The sequence below is a fragment of the Melozone crissalis genome, unplaced genomic scaffold (assembly GCF_028551555.1).
Source record: "Melozone crissalis strain CALT ecotype California unplaced genomic scaffold, PUWL_Pcris_2 ptg000008l_1, whole genome shotgun sequence".
NCBI lineage: Eukaryota > Metazoa > Chordata > Aves > Passeriformes > Passerellidae > Melozone > Melozone crissalis.
The window spans coordinates 14,806,605-14,819,971 of NW_026535786.1; the positions used below are offsets into that span (position 1 = coordinate 14,806,605).

Here is a 13,367-nt window from a genome sequence, read left to right on the forward strand (position 1 = left end):
CCTTAGTCCCCAGCTAGAGAAGGCATAGTTTTGTCTACCTATTCTGTGGAGAGCTTACTATCTCCTAAAATGAAGCCTAAACTTACATAGTAAAGCAGAATAGAATATGAAAAAATATAAAAGCTAAAACCGGAGGCATCAGCTGAGTTATTTACTTTGCCTAAAATGCCTACTGAAGATCAATCTGGCATCTCCTATGACATCAAGAAAGGAAAAGGAGGTACTAACATATGGAAGGTGTCCACAATTTTGACCTTCAAAAACACCGAGGCAATTCTTATAGAATGTTTACAGAGTTTAAAATGTTTTACCTGTCTACCCTATTTGTAAAAGAAACCATAAATCATGTATTACCAACCATATGCTACTGTCAAACATGTCTTTGAGTAACTGTCTTATCATTACAGCTCTTGGTATGGAGCCAAGCACTGTGACACATTGCTTACAGCTGTATTTTCTTGAAAGTTCTTAATGCATTGTATTAGATTCCAAATATAGCAATAGAAATCTAATATGATTACTTCATAGAAAATAAATATATGCTTTTTGGCAAAAATGTATAATTTTCTTAAGTCCAAAAAAGTCCAGAGCATTACACCATAAACCAGAAAATATCTGTTTGCCATTAAGTCTCTTTAGTGCTCCTTCTACACTTACTCCAAAGAGACATTTAGTAAAGGAACAGTGAATTATGAATTCTTATTGCTAGTGCTGCATCATCATCAGTTTTACAGTAGGTCAGAAGAAGAAAAAACTAAATCTGGAGAAGCTGCAAACTGATTTAACAGCTATGAAGGTGCACTTTGTTAGTGAATTATTATTTATAAACCATTCAGTGTCTTAATACTGAATCTTACCTATTAAGTCAAAGAATATGGCTTTTAAGTGTTCTTTGCTCTTTACAACAATGTTTTTACCAACATCCAAAGAAAAGAACATTTTTACTTTTGTGGGAGGGAGGGAGGGAGAGAGGGGATATATGTACGTATGCACTTGGGGAAATTTGACTCAAGTAATTACAGAAACCTATACACAAACATTGCTAAAGAGCAGCTTTTAGTCCATTATCCTGAAATCTTAAATGTCAAGAAGCTGAAGAAAATTGCAATTTAAACAATTCAACTGCATGATGACTGATGCATTGTGAGTAATAGCCAAAAACTTAAGTAACATTCATCTGTCTAACAGAAACTACCAGCTCTATGGTTCATGCACCAAACACCATAAAACCTCAGAATAAACTGATTCTACGTGGAGTTAATTAGTCAATGTCAAATAAAACAAGTATTTGGAATAATAAAATCACCTTCATCATCACAAACAGATAAAATATTAGAATTTTAATAGCATTATATGGTTTCACCTCATGAAGTAAATCTGCCATTTGTTAAAAAAACCCAATTAAACTAAACAGTGTAACAAGGAGACAAATATACTTGATGAATAAACCTAATTTTTTTTAAATCCTGAAGAGAGACATGCAAATGGAAAAATTAGAAGGATTCACATGTTCCATTTTCAAAGATGAAATGCACCTGAACAACTAAGTGGTTGGCCATGTGAAAGCTACCTAAATCTAAAATTAAGTTATATTATAAATAATCTTCTAAGAACTAGCCTTTGACTTTCTAAACACTTCCCTTTTTGGCACCTTTCAATACCTTACTATTTTTTGAAGACATGCATCCATATTTTCAACATATTTTCTGTCAACAAGCATTTTAAGAAACATTTAAAAACCATCTTGTTCACTGGTTCACAAACTTAAGACAAAAGAATCTCTATTCAATATGAATCTTGCTTTCTCTTAACCACTCCTCCCCCCCCAAGAGGAGAGGGGAGGATAAAAATAAAGTATTTTTAACAGTTCCTCCAGGGAGGAAAACATTACTTTTTGAAAGCCAGACCTTTGAATTTCTTGAAGAAAATAAATCCTGATCTTATGACTTTATCAGCCTCTCAAGTTCCTCTTACATCCATTTAGTCATAGATTTCACATAGCTACAGCAACCATTATTTCATTCACTATTTCTCTGACCATTCCATAATTTAGAGCTTCTGTTCTCTAACGCCAAAAATATATTCAGAAAAAAATGAAAGTTCTCTTTTAGACTTAGCTCTATTAGGCATATAAATGTTCCAAACTGAGAGGGTTAATTAGAGCTTTAGCCTTACTTTTTTGCTACTTGCCCAGAGGATTATGTTGAATTTTCCATGCTAAATGTGTAATTGAGCTTAGAAAATTGAAATTAGATGATTTAAAATAAATTTATATGGATGTAAAAAGAAAATATAATAAAAATCAAGAGATTTCATTCTGAAGCCAAGTGCTTGAATAATAATTTTAAAAAAACCAACCAGAAACTTAGAACAGTGCTAGAGAACCCTGAGATGGAATGAACTGCCTACAATGTTATTTCTTCATATTTATGGAAAACTCTTTTTAAATTTAAGACTGGACTTACTTCTTTGACAATATTATATTGAAAGATATTTGCCTCACAGACTCTGATGTCCTAATAAAAATTATTTAAATGGCAGCAATTGAACCAGTTACAAAAATATACATAAAAGAACTAATTTTTTTTTTGTACACAACTTACTAGATTTTGATAGAAGGCAGTATAGTTAGCTATGCATTTGTTACAAATAACTTACATTCTCAGATCCTACTTGCACCTCAATTAATAAAAAAGGCCCCAAAGAGAAAATTTGGTTTTAAGCAAATTTTGCAGTATTCTAAAGAACTTGCTTGCAAATATTTTGCTCAATGTTTTAGGGTGTCAGACAAAAAAGAAAATCAAGCAAGTGTGATGACAAATGTTTTGCTCTTAGCAAAGCACAAATGTGTGCGTGAGTTTCTCTTAGCAAGAAATGCTGATAAAATATTGACCAAAATAACAGGTTAATATCTCTAAAGAGAAGGCAGAGATGAACAGGGGCTGCATTCTTATAAGCAATGATTGGTTAGGTTGCGTGTCAGGTTGCTGGCTGGGAGAGCTCAACCAAGATGTACTGGAATAACTTCTCTGATGTTTAGATTTATCAATGACAAATTGTGAATAATGCACCTACCTGATGAGAATACCAAGATTCAAACATTTCACCATGAGTAAAATGATAACTTACTGCCCAGAAGCAGCTAGAAATGCACACCTAATTTTTCATTTTCATCTTCTCTCACGCAGTCCCAAACCCCTTGATACACATCTGCTATAGGTTATAAACTCATTGCAATCAGGCTATATATTTCTTAAATTATTACACAGTACTTCCTACTACAAATCATGCATCTCAGTGACATTTTTGTGCAAATACGATTTGTATCTGGATAATAAACAACAAAGAAAAATGTATTTCCATAATAATTTTCAGACTAGCTGCAGCTAAAGATTTGATGAGTCTGTTGCTCTGGTGAAGTACTGGGATCTTTTCCCACTGCACAAGCAAATATATAAATATCAAAAAAAGTTGCTGCACCTTAATAAACACTGAATGCACACAGTAAGAGAATGAAAATATGAGTTAAATTTCCAGTTAAAAACAAAATGCTGCATTTATGTACTGCATCTTGGTCTCCTGACTACTGCCCTAATTCCTTAAGAAAAACTTGGAACTTTTTCTCACTCTTAATAGATGTGCAGCACCGAACTTCCCTAACATCTTATCAGTTTTTACTTGAGTGACTAAATACAGATTGAAGTGTTCAGCTCCTGTTTGAATTTGAAAATTACAACCACCCATTTAATCTATTTTCAGTAGGGTTTCCTACAATTAGGTACTTATAAAATAAAACTAAGAAAAACACTCTGATTCACTTTACACTTACCAGAGTTTCCCAAATTCACAATCTATTTCTACTAAACTTCCAGTATTTTACAAAAATAAAATTATTTCAAGGTAAAAAATAAAATTATTACCCTTATATAGCCAGCTGAAGTACTCTGTCTATTACTAAACAACAGTTCAGCCAAAAGTGAGTGCTTGTGTCCAGTCTGAATTAAAAACTAATTACTGTTCACAGCAGTTCATGCAAATAGAAGTAAAATGAAGAATATTTTGGCATAAAGAAGACCAAGCTTTTCTAGTTCTGAGAAAGCTGCAGAAAGAGAAAGTGAACTTTTTGTTCCATAGGTACAAACCTGAAAGAAAAATATTCAAGGCAAAACTATATCCACCTGTAGAAAGGCAAAATGCATTATAAGAAATTCAGGAAGTGTTGTTTTTGTAACGAGATCTCTATTTTGTGTCACATAGCCTTACCTTTCTCTATTAAATTTCAGAGAATGTAGAATAGCTGGTCGTTTCTGTCGGAGGTTCCACAAATGAAGCGCATCATCTGCACATGCACTGACCAAAGCACCCTAGAGAAGACACAAAATACATCAACACGTTATTTTTCTGCAGCCTTTGTATTATTCTTACATGATCCTCACTGCTAAAGATCTACCTGTCAAACTGACAGTTTATGAAAAATCATTGCTTTCTTCCACAACAAAAATGATCTACCACAAATAATACACAACTGAATTGATCTGGTAAATGTAAACATTTTAAATAAGTACAAGATCAGCCAAAGTTAAACTAAAACTCCATCGATTTAAAACTCAAATTGTGTAACCAAGCTCACACAAGCCAACTCTCAACTGTTTCCACATAAGTAGGAAGACTAACAAAACGGAAAAGAGACAACACTTACTTAAAAAGGTGAGTGTGAAAAATGTAACTGAAGAATAAAGGGATTAGTGCATGCATGGGCACACATATGACAGTGCCAAGCACAGCTTAGGAGTCATATCAAGGTAAGATGAAAATTCAAAACTGGAACTATGAAAAGAGGATGCAGATAAGAAAGTAGGGACAGGTAGCAAGAGGACAGGACATAGGAAGAACTAAGAGATGCAGATAGAAGGACAGAGTCTTCATCACAGATCAGAAATACTATGAAGACTGATTCTGCTTGTGGTGTCCCAAAAATGGTCATCTTTCAAAGCCCAGGCCTCTATCTGACTGAGAAACTTGGAGTGAACTTATTCTATCTGCTTTTAACTGCCTTTCTCCTCACCACAGAATATCGATCACATGTGAAACTTACCTACTGGGGAAGCTCCCTACTGCTCTGCACTGGTTTGTCACATTTACACCTCAGATCAGGCCAGACACAGACCTACCCTTGTGTATTACCATCACAGAGGGGAACAGATTGCCCCCAAAAAAGGCAATGCTTTATATTGAGGAAGGGCAAGTATGTAACTGGAAAGATTAATTCCTACAATCTATGACTGGCTAATAAACTTCTCTTATTGGAGTAAATGTTCTTTTCAACATTGACCTATGCAAATAAAATATATGGAGGTGAGACTTCTCTAATACAGTGTAATCCATGCTTTAATTCTCATCTCCCAAAGAGCCAGAAAGACTATCCACCACAGAAATCAAATTAATTCTATGTATTATAGGGTTTGCTGGTCACCCAATGAAAAGCAAGAATATTAATTCAAACTTTGTCCTTCCTGTTCTCAATCCTGCATTACTCTTAAGAATTTCACCAGACTGTTTCACTGGACTCCCTCCTCAGCGTCCACGGTTCAGTTACTTTCTCCAAATAGGTGTAGGAAAAAATTAAATATTTTTCAGGTTTAAAAAATCCATAAAACTAAAACTCTTCCCCTGAGAAGTTCCAAGATCTCCCCATTTACAAAGAGGACTTCTACCTGTAAAAAGTGTTTCCTTATGCCATGGGATAAAATTAATCAAAACTGAACTAAGACTTGGCCAACTTCTAAAGTCCTCAAAAAAAACTCCCTCTGATTTGTATTCACCAGAAAGTCTTCTTGCCTATTCCCATCTTCAGAACCTTCTGCAAAGACCAAGCTATAATCTGGCACTGTTTCTTCTTGTTGTCTAAATTTGATTTTGACAAGCCATTTACAAAGGCTAAGCATGATGGTTTAATTGAGGATCCCTGCAATTGCTTTTTATTGCTTCACGTAATAGCATATCTCCAACTATAGTGTTTTCAGCCAATAACTATCAATATATTTTGATAGAAAGATTTAACTCATTTATTAAATTCTATTTGAACCAGAACTGTGCAGCATATTTAGTAACTTAATGGATTTTACATCATTTTACACACATTCATGTATTGACTGCCTTTTGTTCAGTACTTTAAACTGATGTATAGGAAGGCAATACTTTTCTCTGAGTGCAGTTCCATAAATATTCTTCTAAAAGGCTGTATGTTGAATGTTCTCTGGATGTACACCCCTTATTTGTTGGCACAGTTGGTCAATGGGAGAAGTTATATCACTCAATTACATGAATTGACTTATTAAACTAAATTTATACAGAGGAATCTGAGTAAATATGTCCTTACCTCATTGATTAGGAACTGGAGCTGCAGAACTGCAGCACCACTTTCATGTTGGCAGTAGCAATCAACACCAGGCCTGCCCAATCTGTTGTCATCAAAGTCAAGGATTCTAACATTCCTGTTATCACCAGAAGTAAAGAGGGAAAGAAAGAACTACCAATTAAACTCTAATTAACCTTTAATTAACCTCAATTCTTCTTGCTTTCTGTAAAACAAAAGAATTCATGCTGACATTCCACTATTCTAATTAAAGTACCAACATCAGCAGCCTGAAAAATGTGCAATTGTAAATGATCTGTTCTAGCTTATTTCTTTTTCCTGTGAGACAAAGTACATGAATTAACAGATAAATTCAGCAGGATGCATCTTAAATTTATTTTTATACATTATTGGTTTAACATAACACATGAATGTATCAGATTTTTGTACTTATCAAGACTAGACATATAATGAATGTAGGATTTTATCTGTTCTCTTCAGGTCTTTTCCTGTGCATGCTAAATTGTCATCTCCCTAACTTAGAGGATGATGGCCTTTCTCATCTGAGTCAGAGACTTCAGCAAGAAACTGTTGTTCCTGAAAATGACTGAAGATCAAAAGTAAGACAAAAGGAGAAATATGAAATATATTATTAGAAACTATATTGTGTGAAACATATGAAACACCATATTTTAAAAATATCAGGATTATGATTAGAAAAAATATTTTACAACACAGAGCTTGATCCACTTGTAATATACAATCATATTAGCATATTGTAAAACCCGGACCAAAAAAAGCCAACTGTCCACTTATTTTAGCTGCAGGTAAATGTCAGAATCTTTATTTCCCTTTTCATAGGAGAAAGATGTACAGTAAACCATTCTAATATTGGCCTCCAGAAAGTACAATCCATTAATTAGCAAATTTGAGGTTTAGATGCTCCAAGTATGAAGCAATTGCTCTTCCAACTGTTAAACAAGCAGGTTAATGGACACCACGTACCTTGAGACCTGAAATTTACTCTTGATTTTGTCACCTGGTCTGGTGCATAACCTCTGGGGGAAAGAAGTATTTTTTCTTACCTGAGCCTTCATTTCTCTATTTGTAAGATGGAGATCGAGTTTTACAAAACTGGTGCTTATAGATGAAAAGTTGTGTATAAAACACCATAACTACATTACACAACATTTAAACAACCTATTCAAAATGGACAATAAACATGTATTGTAGTCTAAGGCACTTTCTAAGTGTTGATGGTAATCTTCTGGTCCATTCTGAATGACTGTTCTGTGGAACTCTTTTTTAACATTTAACAACCACTTCTTGTAACATCAGAGAAAGCACCAAAACCAACCCAGCAAGTCACCAACCCACCTGGGATTTCAAGCTAACTGCAGTTTTTAAGAGATAAGTGCTTTCCTTTTAACCTGAGTTTAATACTCAGTACAGATACATGGCACTACTTAATGATTGTCTTTAATGAAAATTACAGCTGCATTGCCCTGATTAAGTGTCTGTCACCCTTCAGCATCAGTTCAGTATCATGCTAAGTCAGTTTTCTAGGAAACATCCTAACAAAGTAGATGATTTCACTCAGCATATCCCAAACAAACAAAGCACTCTCCAAAAATTCACATTTATATGCATCAGTGTTCACCCTGAAAAACAAATTACTAAAGTACTCACAAATTACTAAAATAAGAGAGAAATTGTGCTGTCTGCTTCATTTTGGCCAGTTGCCCTGAAGTGAGAACTGATGCTTAAATAGCAGCATTAGCACTGACTGCTGGTGGTTTTCAAACATTCTGGGAGCTGCAGTGAGGTCCTTCCAGCAGAAGGAACTGAAGAGATATGATGACTTGGCACATGTTCTTGGCACTTGAGCCCATCTTCTGCAAATTCTGTGTTTTGCTGCCAAGCATGGACAAGTACAACCTTACCTCATCAAATCTTTTCATAGCAGTGTATTACAACAGGACATACGGCAGAAGTACCTATAGTTCAGGCTCTGGACTGACTTTATTCTTTTTACTTTCGCCTTTTCATTAAATGATGACTTTGCTATCAGGGAGAATGGAGTATCTCTGAGGATATTAAAAGGGGGGACCAATACATCTAAATACTGCAAAGTAGACACCATGGGTTTCAAGAATAAAAACTAGTGACTATCTTCTCTCTTATCAGTATGTTGGATCTCCCAGGGGCCTTCAAAGCCATGCCAGATTATCCTAATTTATACATAAAAGGGAAAAAGATGAAAACTAAGTCTGGATGTCTTTTGGGATCTAGAGTGAAGCAAGTAGAATTAGAATTATGCGCATCAAGCAGTGAAAGTGTGACAGCAATAACACTCTAAAAGAAAAGTGTTCTTTCTGAAAACTACATTTAATCCTGGCTTTAATATCTGTGAGAGTGAAACAGGATTTTTTGCTCTTCATTCACTTGTATGCAACACTTTTTCACTGAGTATTTCAACATCCCGATATTCCAAAGCTTGTAATTACTTGGGAAAAAAATCAGTTGCTAAGATGACTAATTTTAAATACTTGGATTCATCTTCCAAGATGCCGACTTCCATGACAGCATAATACATTAGTAACCAAGAATTTACACTCTCACATCTTGGAAATTAAAGTTGTCAGTGAATGATTACATTCATGATGAGAGGTAACAATGACCAAATCTTTTCATAGCATGATCTATGACCACTTTCCACAGTACCCCACAGCTTTTTTATTCCATGACTCATTTTTACTATGTGATACACACAGATCTGATGTGTCTCATTCTTCTCAGAGGTTAGTACTAATGGAATACAAGGACTTGCAAGTCCTTGGTGTTCACTGAGAACCAAAAGCGCACATACTTCAGAACTGACTCATAAAGTTGAGGCCAGTGTCACTTGCAGCAGGTATTTACTTCTTAGGATCAGAAGGGGATGAGGTAGGACATGTTTTCCTTCATTAAGACAGTGACTCTTCAGTAGTGTGAGATTAAATCTTTTAGCAATAACAAGGCCTGCAGTGTGACTCATTCCTCTTTGCAGGGGCAAGGAAGTGAAAATGTGGTGTCATAAAGAACCTCCTTCCAAGGCAGATAGTGGATATCTCAAGTAAAAACTCCTAAATCACATATGGCAACTTTTTCAAAACCAAAATTCTTCCATAGAGGAAAATGACACCAAGCTATGTAAATAAGCAGCTCTAACTTTTTTGGGTACTTAACCAACTTTTTCCATGACTAAGAACAATCTATGTACAGAAATTAACATTAGAGCAGAAACCCTGATCTCACATCTACCATTTTATTAAAATGATGCATACAGAAATGGGAAATCTCCATTTAAAGCTTCTCCTTTAAAACATTTGGGAATTGTGGGGTGCTGCAAAAGTAGCATTGCTGCTCTGAGTCCTTGTCATCTGATCTGCACTGACTGGTACATGTTTGAGTAGGACTATGCAGCACCCTAAGAGCAGATGCTTGTGGGCTGGTGTTACTCCATTACATAAACCAACTGCAGAACTGACTTGGGGTGTAACTTGAATATAGGACAGCTTTTTCTTGCAGAAGACTTATGCCACTGAATTGAGTGATTTATCAGTTTAAAAAGCACCAATGGATTTATCTAAATAGTCAAGTACAAGAATGATCAAAGAATTCAACCACACCTCTGACCACCTAAACCAACCAGAATGTTTCTCAGTTGTATTTGTTTCAGGGGGTAGGTCTTGTAAAAAGATAATTATGGAAACAGCACCTTTAGCACCTAGATTTGCAGTTCTGAAATTAGCTACTTGCAGTTCTTGGAATACATATTTTTACAGTTCCCTCATGAAGTTTCTCCATGTCTCATACACAATTATTTTCTACTAAGGATAGTGCATATTCTGGTACAAATAAATGCCACATTCCTAAGTCCTAAATAAATGCCTAAGTCCTGAGTACAAAACTGTGGTTCAAACTGATTTTTTCTCTCTTTACATGAAACATTCTATATTTTGATTTCTGAAGTGTATTGCTCCAGTGTTTTGTTATCCTCACTATTAAGAATGTCATGCTATATGTGGAATCAATACATTTAGCTCTAGTTTCAAGCTTTTACATATCATTACATCTTTTTATGCTAAATTAAATACCTTCATATTAGCAGGAATTTCCTGCTTTGAAAGCTGTATCTTATCTATATTCTTCATAAATAAAAGAAAAAACTCTGAGCTCCTTTACTTTCATGTCACCAGAAATTTTCTTAGCTTTGAATAGTTCCTGTCTGTTTTCATACATAGTCTAGAATGTGCACTCCACTTCTTTCAAGTCTCAAAACCAAAGCCACACACATCATCTTGGTAATGGCTTCTTTAATACAATGTAAAAACATAGACTGCATTTTGTAATTTCTTATATTCAATATAATTTTTAATGCATGTGTGTACCACCTATTTATTAAAATAAAAAATTGGGAAATCATATTGGTTTTGGTTTTTGAGACTTTTCCATTGCTCTTCAAAAAATAAGCAGTCCCTAAGAAGTTCCATTCTGTCAACTGCTTGTAGCTGAGCTCACTGAATCCCTTACAAAGACCCACAACCCCTTCCTACCTTTATGGCCTTCTATTGGCTGTAAATTCACTGGGGAGTGCTTCATTTAACAATATCTTTCTGGGTTTTGTTTTGAGCACAGAAGGATTCAGTTTTACAATGAGCTTCATTATGTCTGGAGTTCATTCAGCTGGTTAAATAAATAGCTCTTTTTTTCCTCTCCACTATGAAAAGTGAAATACTGCTGCACTTGGCTGCTATCTTAGGATGCTACATGTGCAATCTTTCATAAATGAAAACTTTTTGGCACCAATAAACATGAGATTTTGGTCTACAATGACCTTTATCTTGTTTATTTTTCTTGACATAGATTTCTCTGTTCATGCACACAAATTATGTAAGAGTTAATCTCCAGAACAGTTAAATATTCATTATTATCTTTACTGGCTGAAAATTTTGCTTTTGGCAAACCTTTGATTTCTTCCATGTTAAAGCTTATAGATAGTTTGTATTTAATGGCCACTCTATACACTAGAAGCCATTTTATTTCCCAAAGTATATGCAGGCACCATTAGAATTAGCAAAACTCATAAGGCTACATATTTTGATCTCTTCTGGATAAGACTGCCTTTCAAAGTCTTTGTCATTCTGAGAATTATCTGTTCCAGAAACAGAATACAAATACAGTCAACATGGGACTGAACTCAATCCCCTAAACCTGAAGCAGTATATTGTGAAAAGCACTTACTCAGAAGTACTGACTCTAGCAACGTTTCACAAATAACACAAAATCATAGCATGGCTTGGGTTGGAAGGGACCTTCAAGATTATCTAGTTCACTTGTAGGGGAAGAATTTTATATTTCATTTGTGGAATATGAATAATTTTAAATGTCCTTTTGCCTATGCATACACACACATACACACACACACACAAAATGATTAACACAGTTTAACTACCTAGTGTTAAATTCACCACCAAAGAGAAGCAATTTAGTTATTAATCTGTAAAAGCTCCATATTGCCAGGCATCTACACTGAAGGATCTGTATTTTGAGGCTGTAATTCATGCAGTAGTAAAAAAAAAATTAAAAGGTTGCATTCACAGTGGGCTTCCTCTTTTTTCCTAGGTAGTCATAAACCTCAGCAAGTTAACTGACACATACAGATAACACCAATAAAGGCAAAACGGAATGAAAACTGGAATCCATGGAAGTAAGTGAAGAGTATAATTAATTATATTCACAGGTGTCAGTGTTGCAGAGCCAGTGCAGATACCAGTTCAGTCAAAAGCATGACAAATATGGGGATAGCAGGAATGCATCTGTTTACAAACCCATCTGGTAAAAAGCTGCAGAGAGAATAAGCTGGGACAGAATAGTACTCTTGCCCTAATGTACACTGGAGGTTATGGAAAACTAAACAGACATAAATGAGAGGGCTCTGTGTTCCAAAGCCAGAAAGTTACTTGAACATAACCAAGATCCTGAGCAACAACCTGCAGAGATAAAGACCAAAAAAAAAAAAAAAAATTGATAAGACCACAGCATTTGATTCAGTTTACTGTCTTTTAAGAGGACTATGCAAATCATACCATTTGCTGCCCATCTGTTTGCAGTGGGCACAGATGGTAGTCTAACACACTCTGTCTTACCAAAGACACCAAGCAGGTAGCCTTAACTCAGCCATTTTGATTTGCTTTCCTTCTCAGCCTTCAGGCATTAATATTTAACACAGTATTTGCTTCATGTGGGTCTCACACCCAGAACACACATTACAAATGCAGTTTATCACATGTGCAGTCACTGATGACAAATGCATCCATCTGCAATGGTTTCACACTAAACCCAGCTGAATTTAAAACTTAAGCACCAATGCTATGTTAGTATTTGTTTTCTCTTGTTTTGTACACTCTGCCACTGGATTTGCTGAAAACAGATGTAGAGAAAGTTAAGGCATTTTTTATGTGCTCTTCAAGCAAAAATGAAAGACTATATAAACTCTGCATAAGGTCAAAATTAGTATTTCTCATATTGTTCTTCAACAGATTTTTTCTAATGTTTGTTGAATTTTTAGTGATTAGTAACAGTGATTACAAGGCACAGATTGTCTTCATAGCTGCCAGTTATGAAGAACAACTGGTGTCAACAGAGGATAGAATGAAAAGTGATCTCATAACCAGTCTTTTGTAAAAAGGTCAAAAGATCTGTTAAAGTAAATGTAACTAAAAATAAAATACATTTTCCCAAATATTAATTCCTCCCAGAGTTGCTATAGAAAAGTTAGACAAGTAAAATAATACATTAAGCCTTCATCCATATAGTGACAGAGTTTGAGATACACATTATATTTTCTCTGTTAAACAGAGATAGCACTTAGCCATTACTGGAAATCTCTGTTTTCCCAAATGCTACTTCCAGCCCCAACAACCAGACTAGGAACAAGGTGATGAAGGTCCTATGGCAAATTATGCAG

At 35.0% G+C, this 13,367-nt stretch overlaps 1 protein-coding gene across 6 annotated transcripts in view; it reads right to left on the reverse strand.

Moving 5' to 3' along the window:
- Positions 1–13,367, reverse strand: part of STXBP5L (syntaxin binding protein 5L) — a 180,739-nt gene that overhangs the window by 106,432 nt on the left and 60,940 nt on the right. For all 6 annotated transcript variants that reach the window (XM_054269701.1, XM_054269705.1, XM_054269702.1 and 3 more), the window contains exons 3-4: positions 6,380–6,461; positions 4,264–4,364 (exon numbers count right to left, since the gene is read on the reverse strand). In XM_054269701.1, the coding sequence (XP_054125676.1) occupies positions 4,264–4,364; positions 6,380–6,461 (183 nt within the window). The remainder of the gene's footprint in view (positions 1–4,263; positions 4,365–6,379; positions 6,462–13,367) is intronic.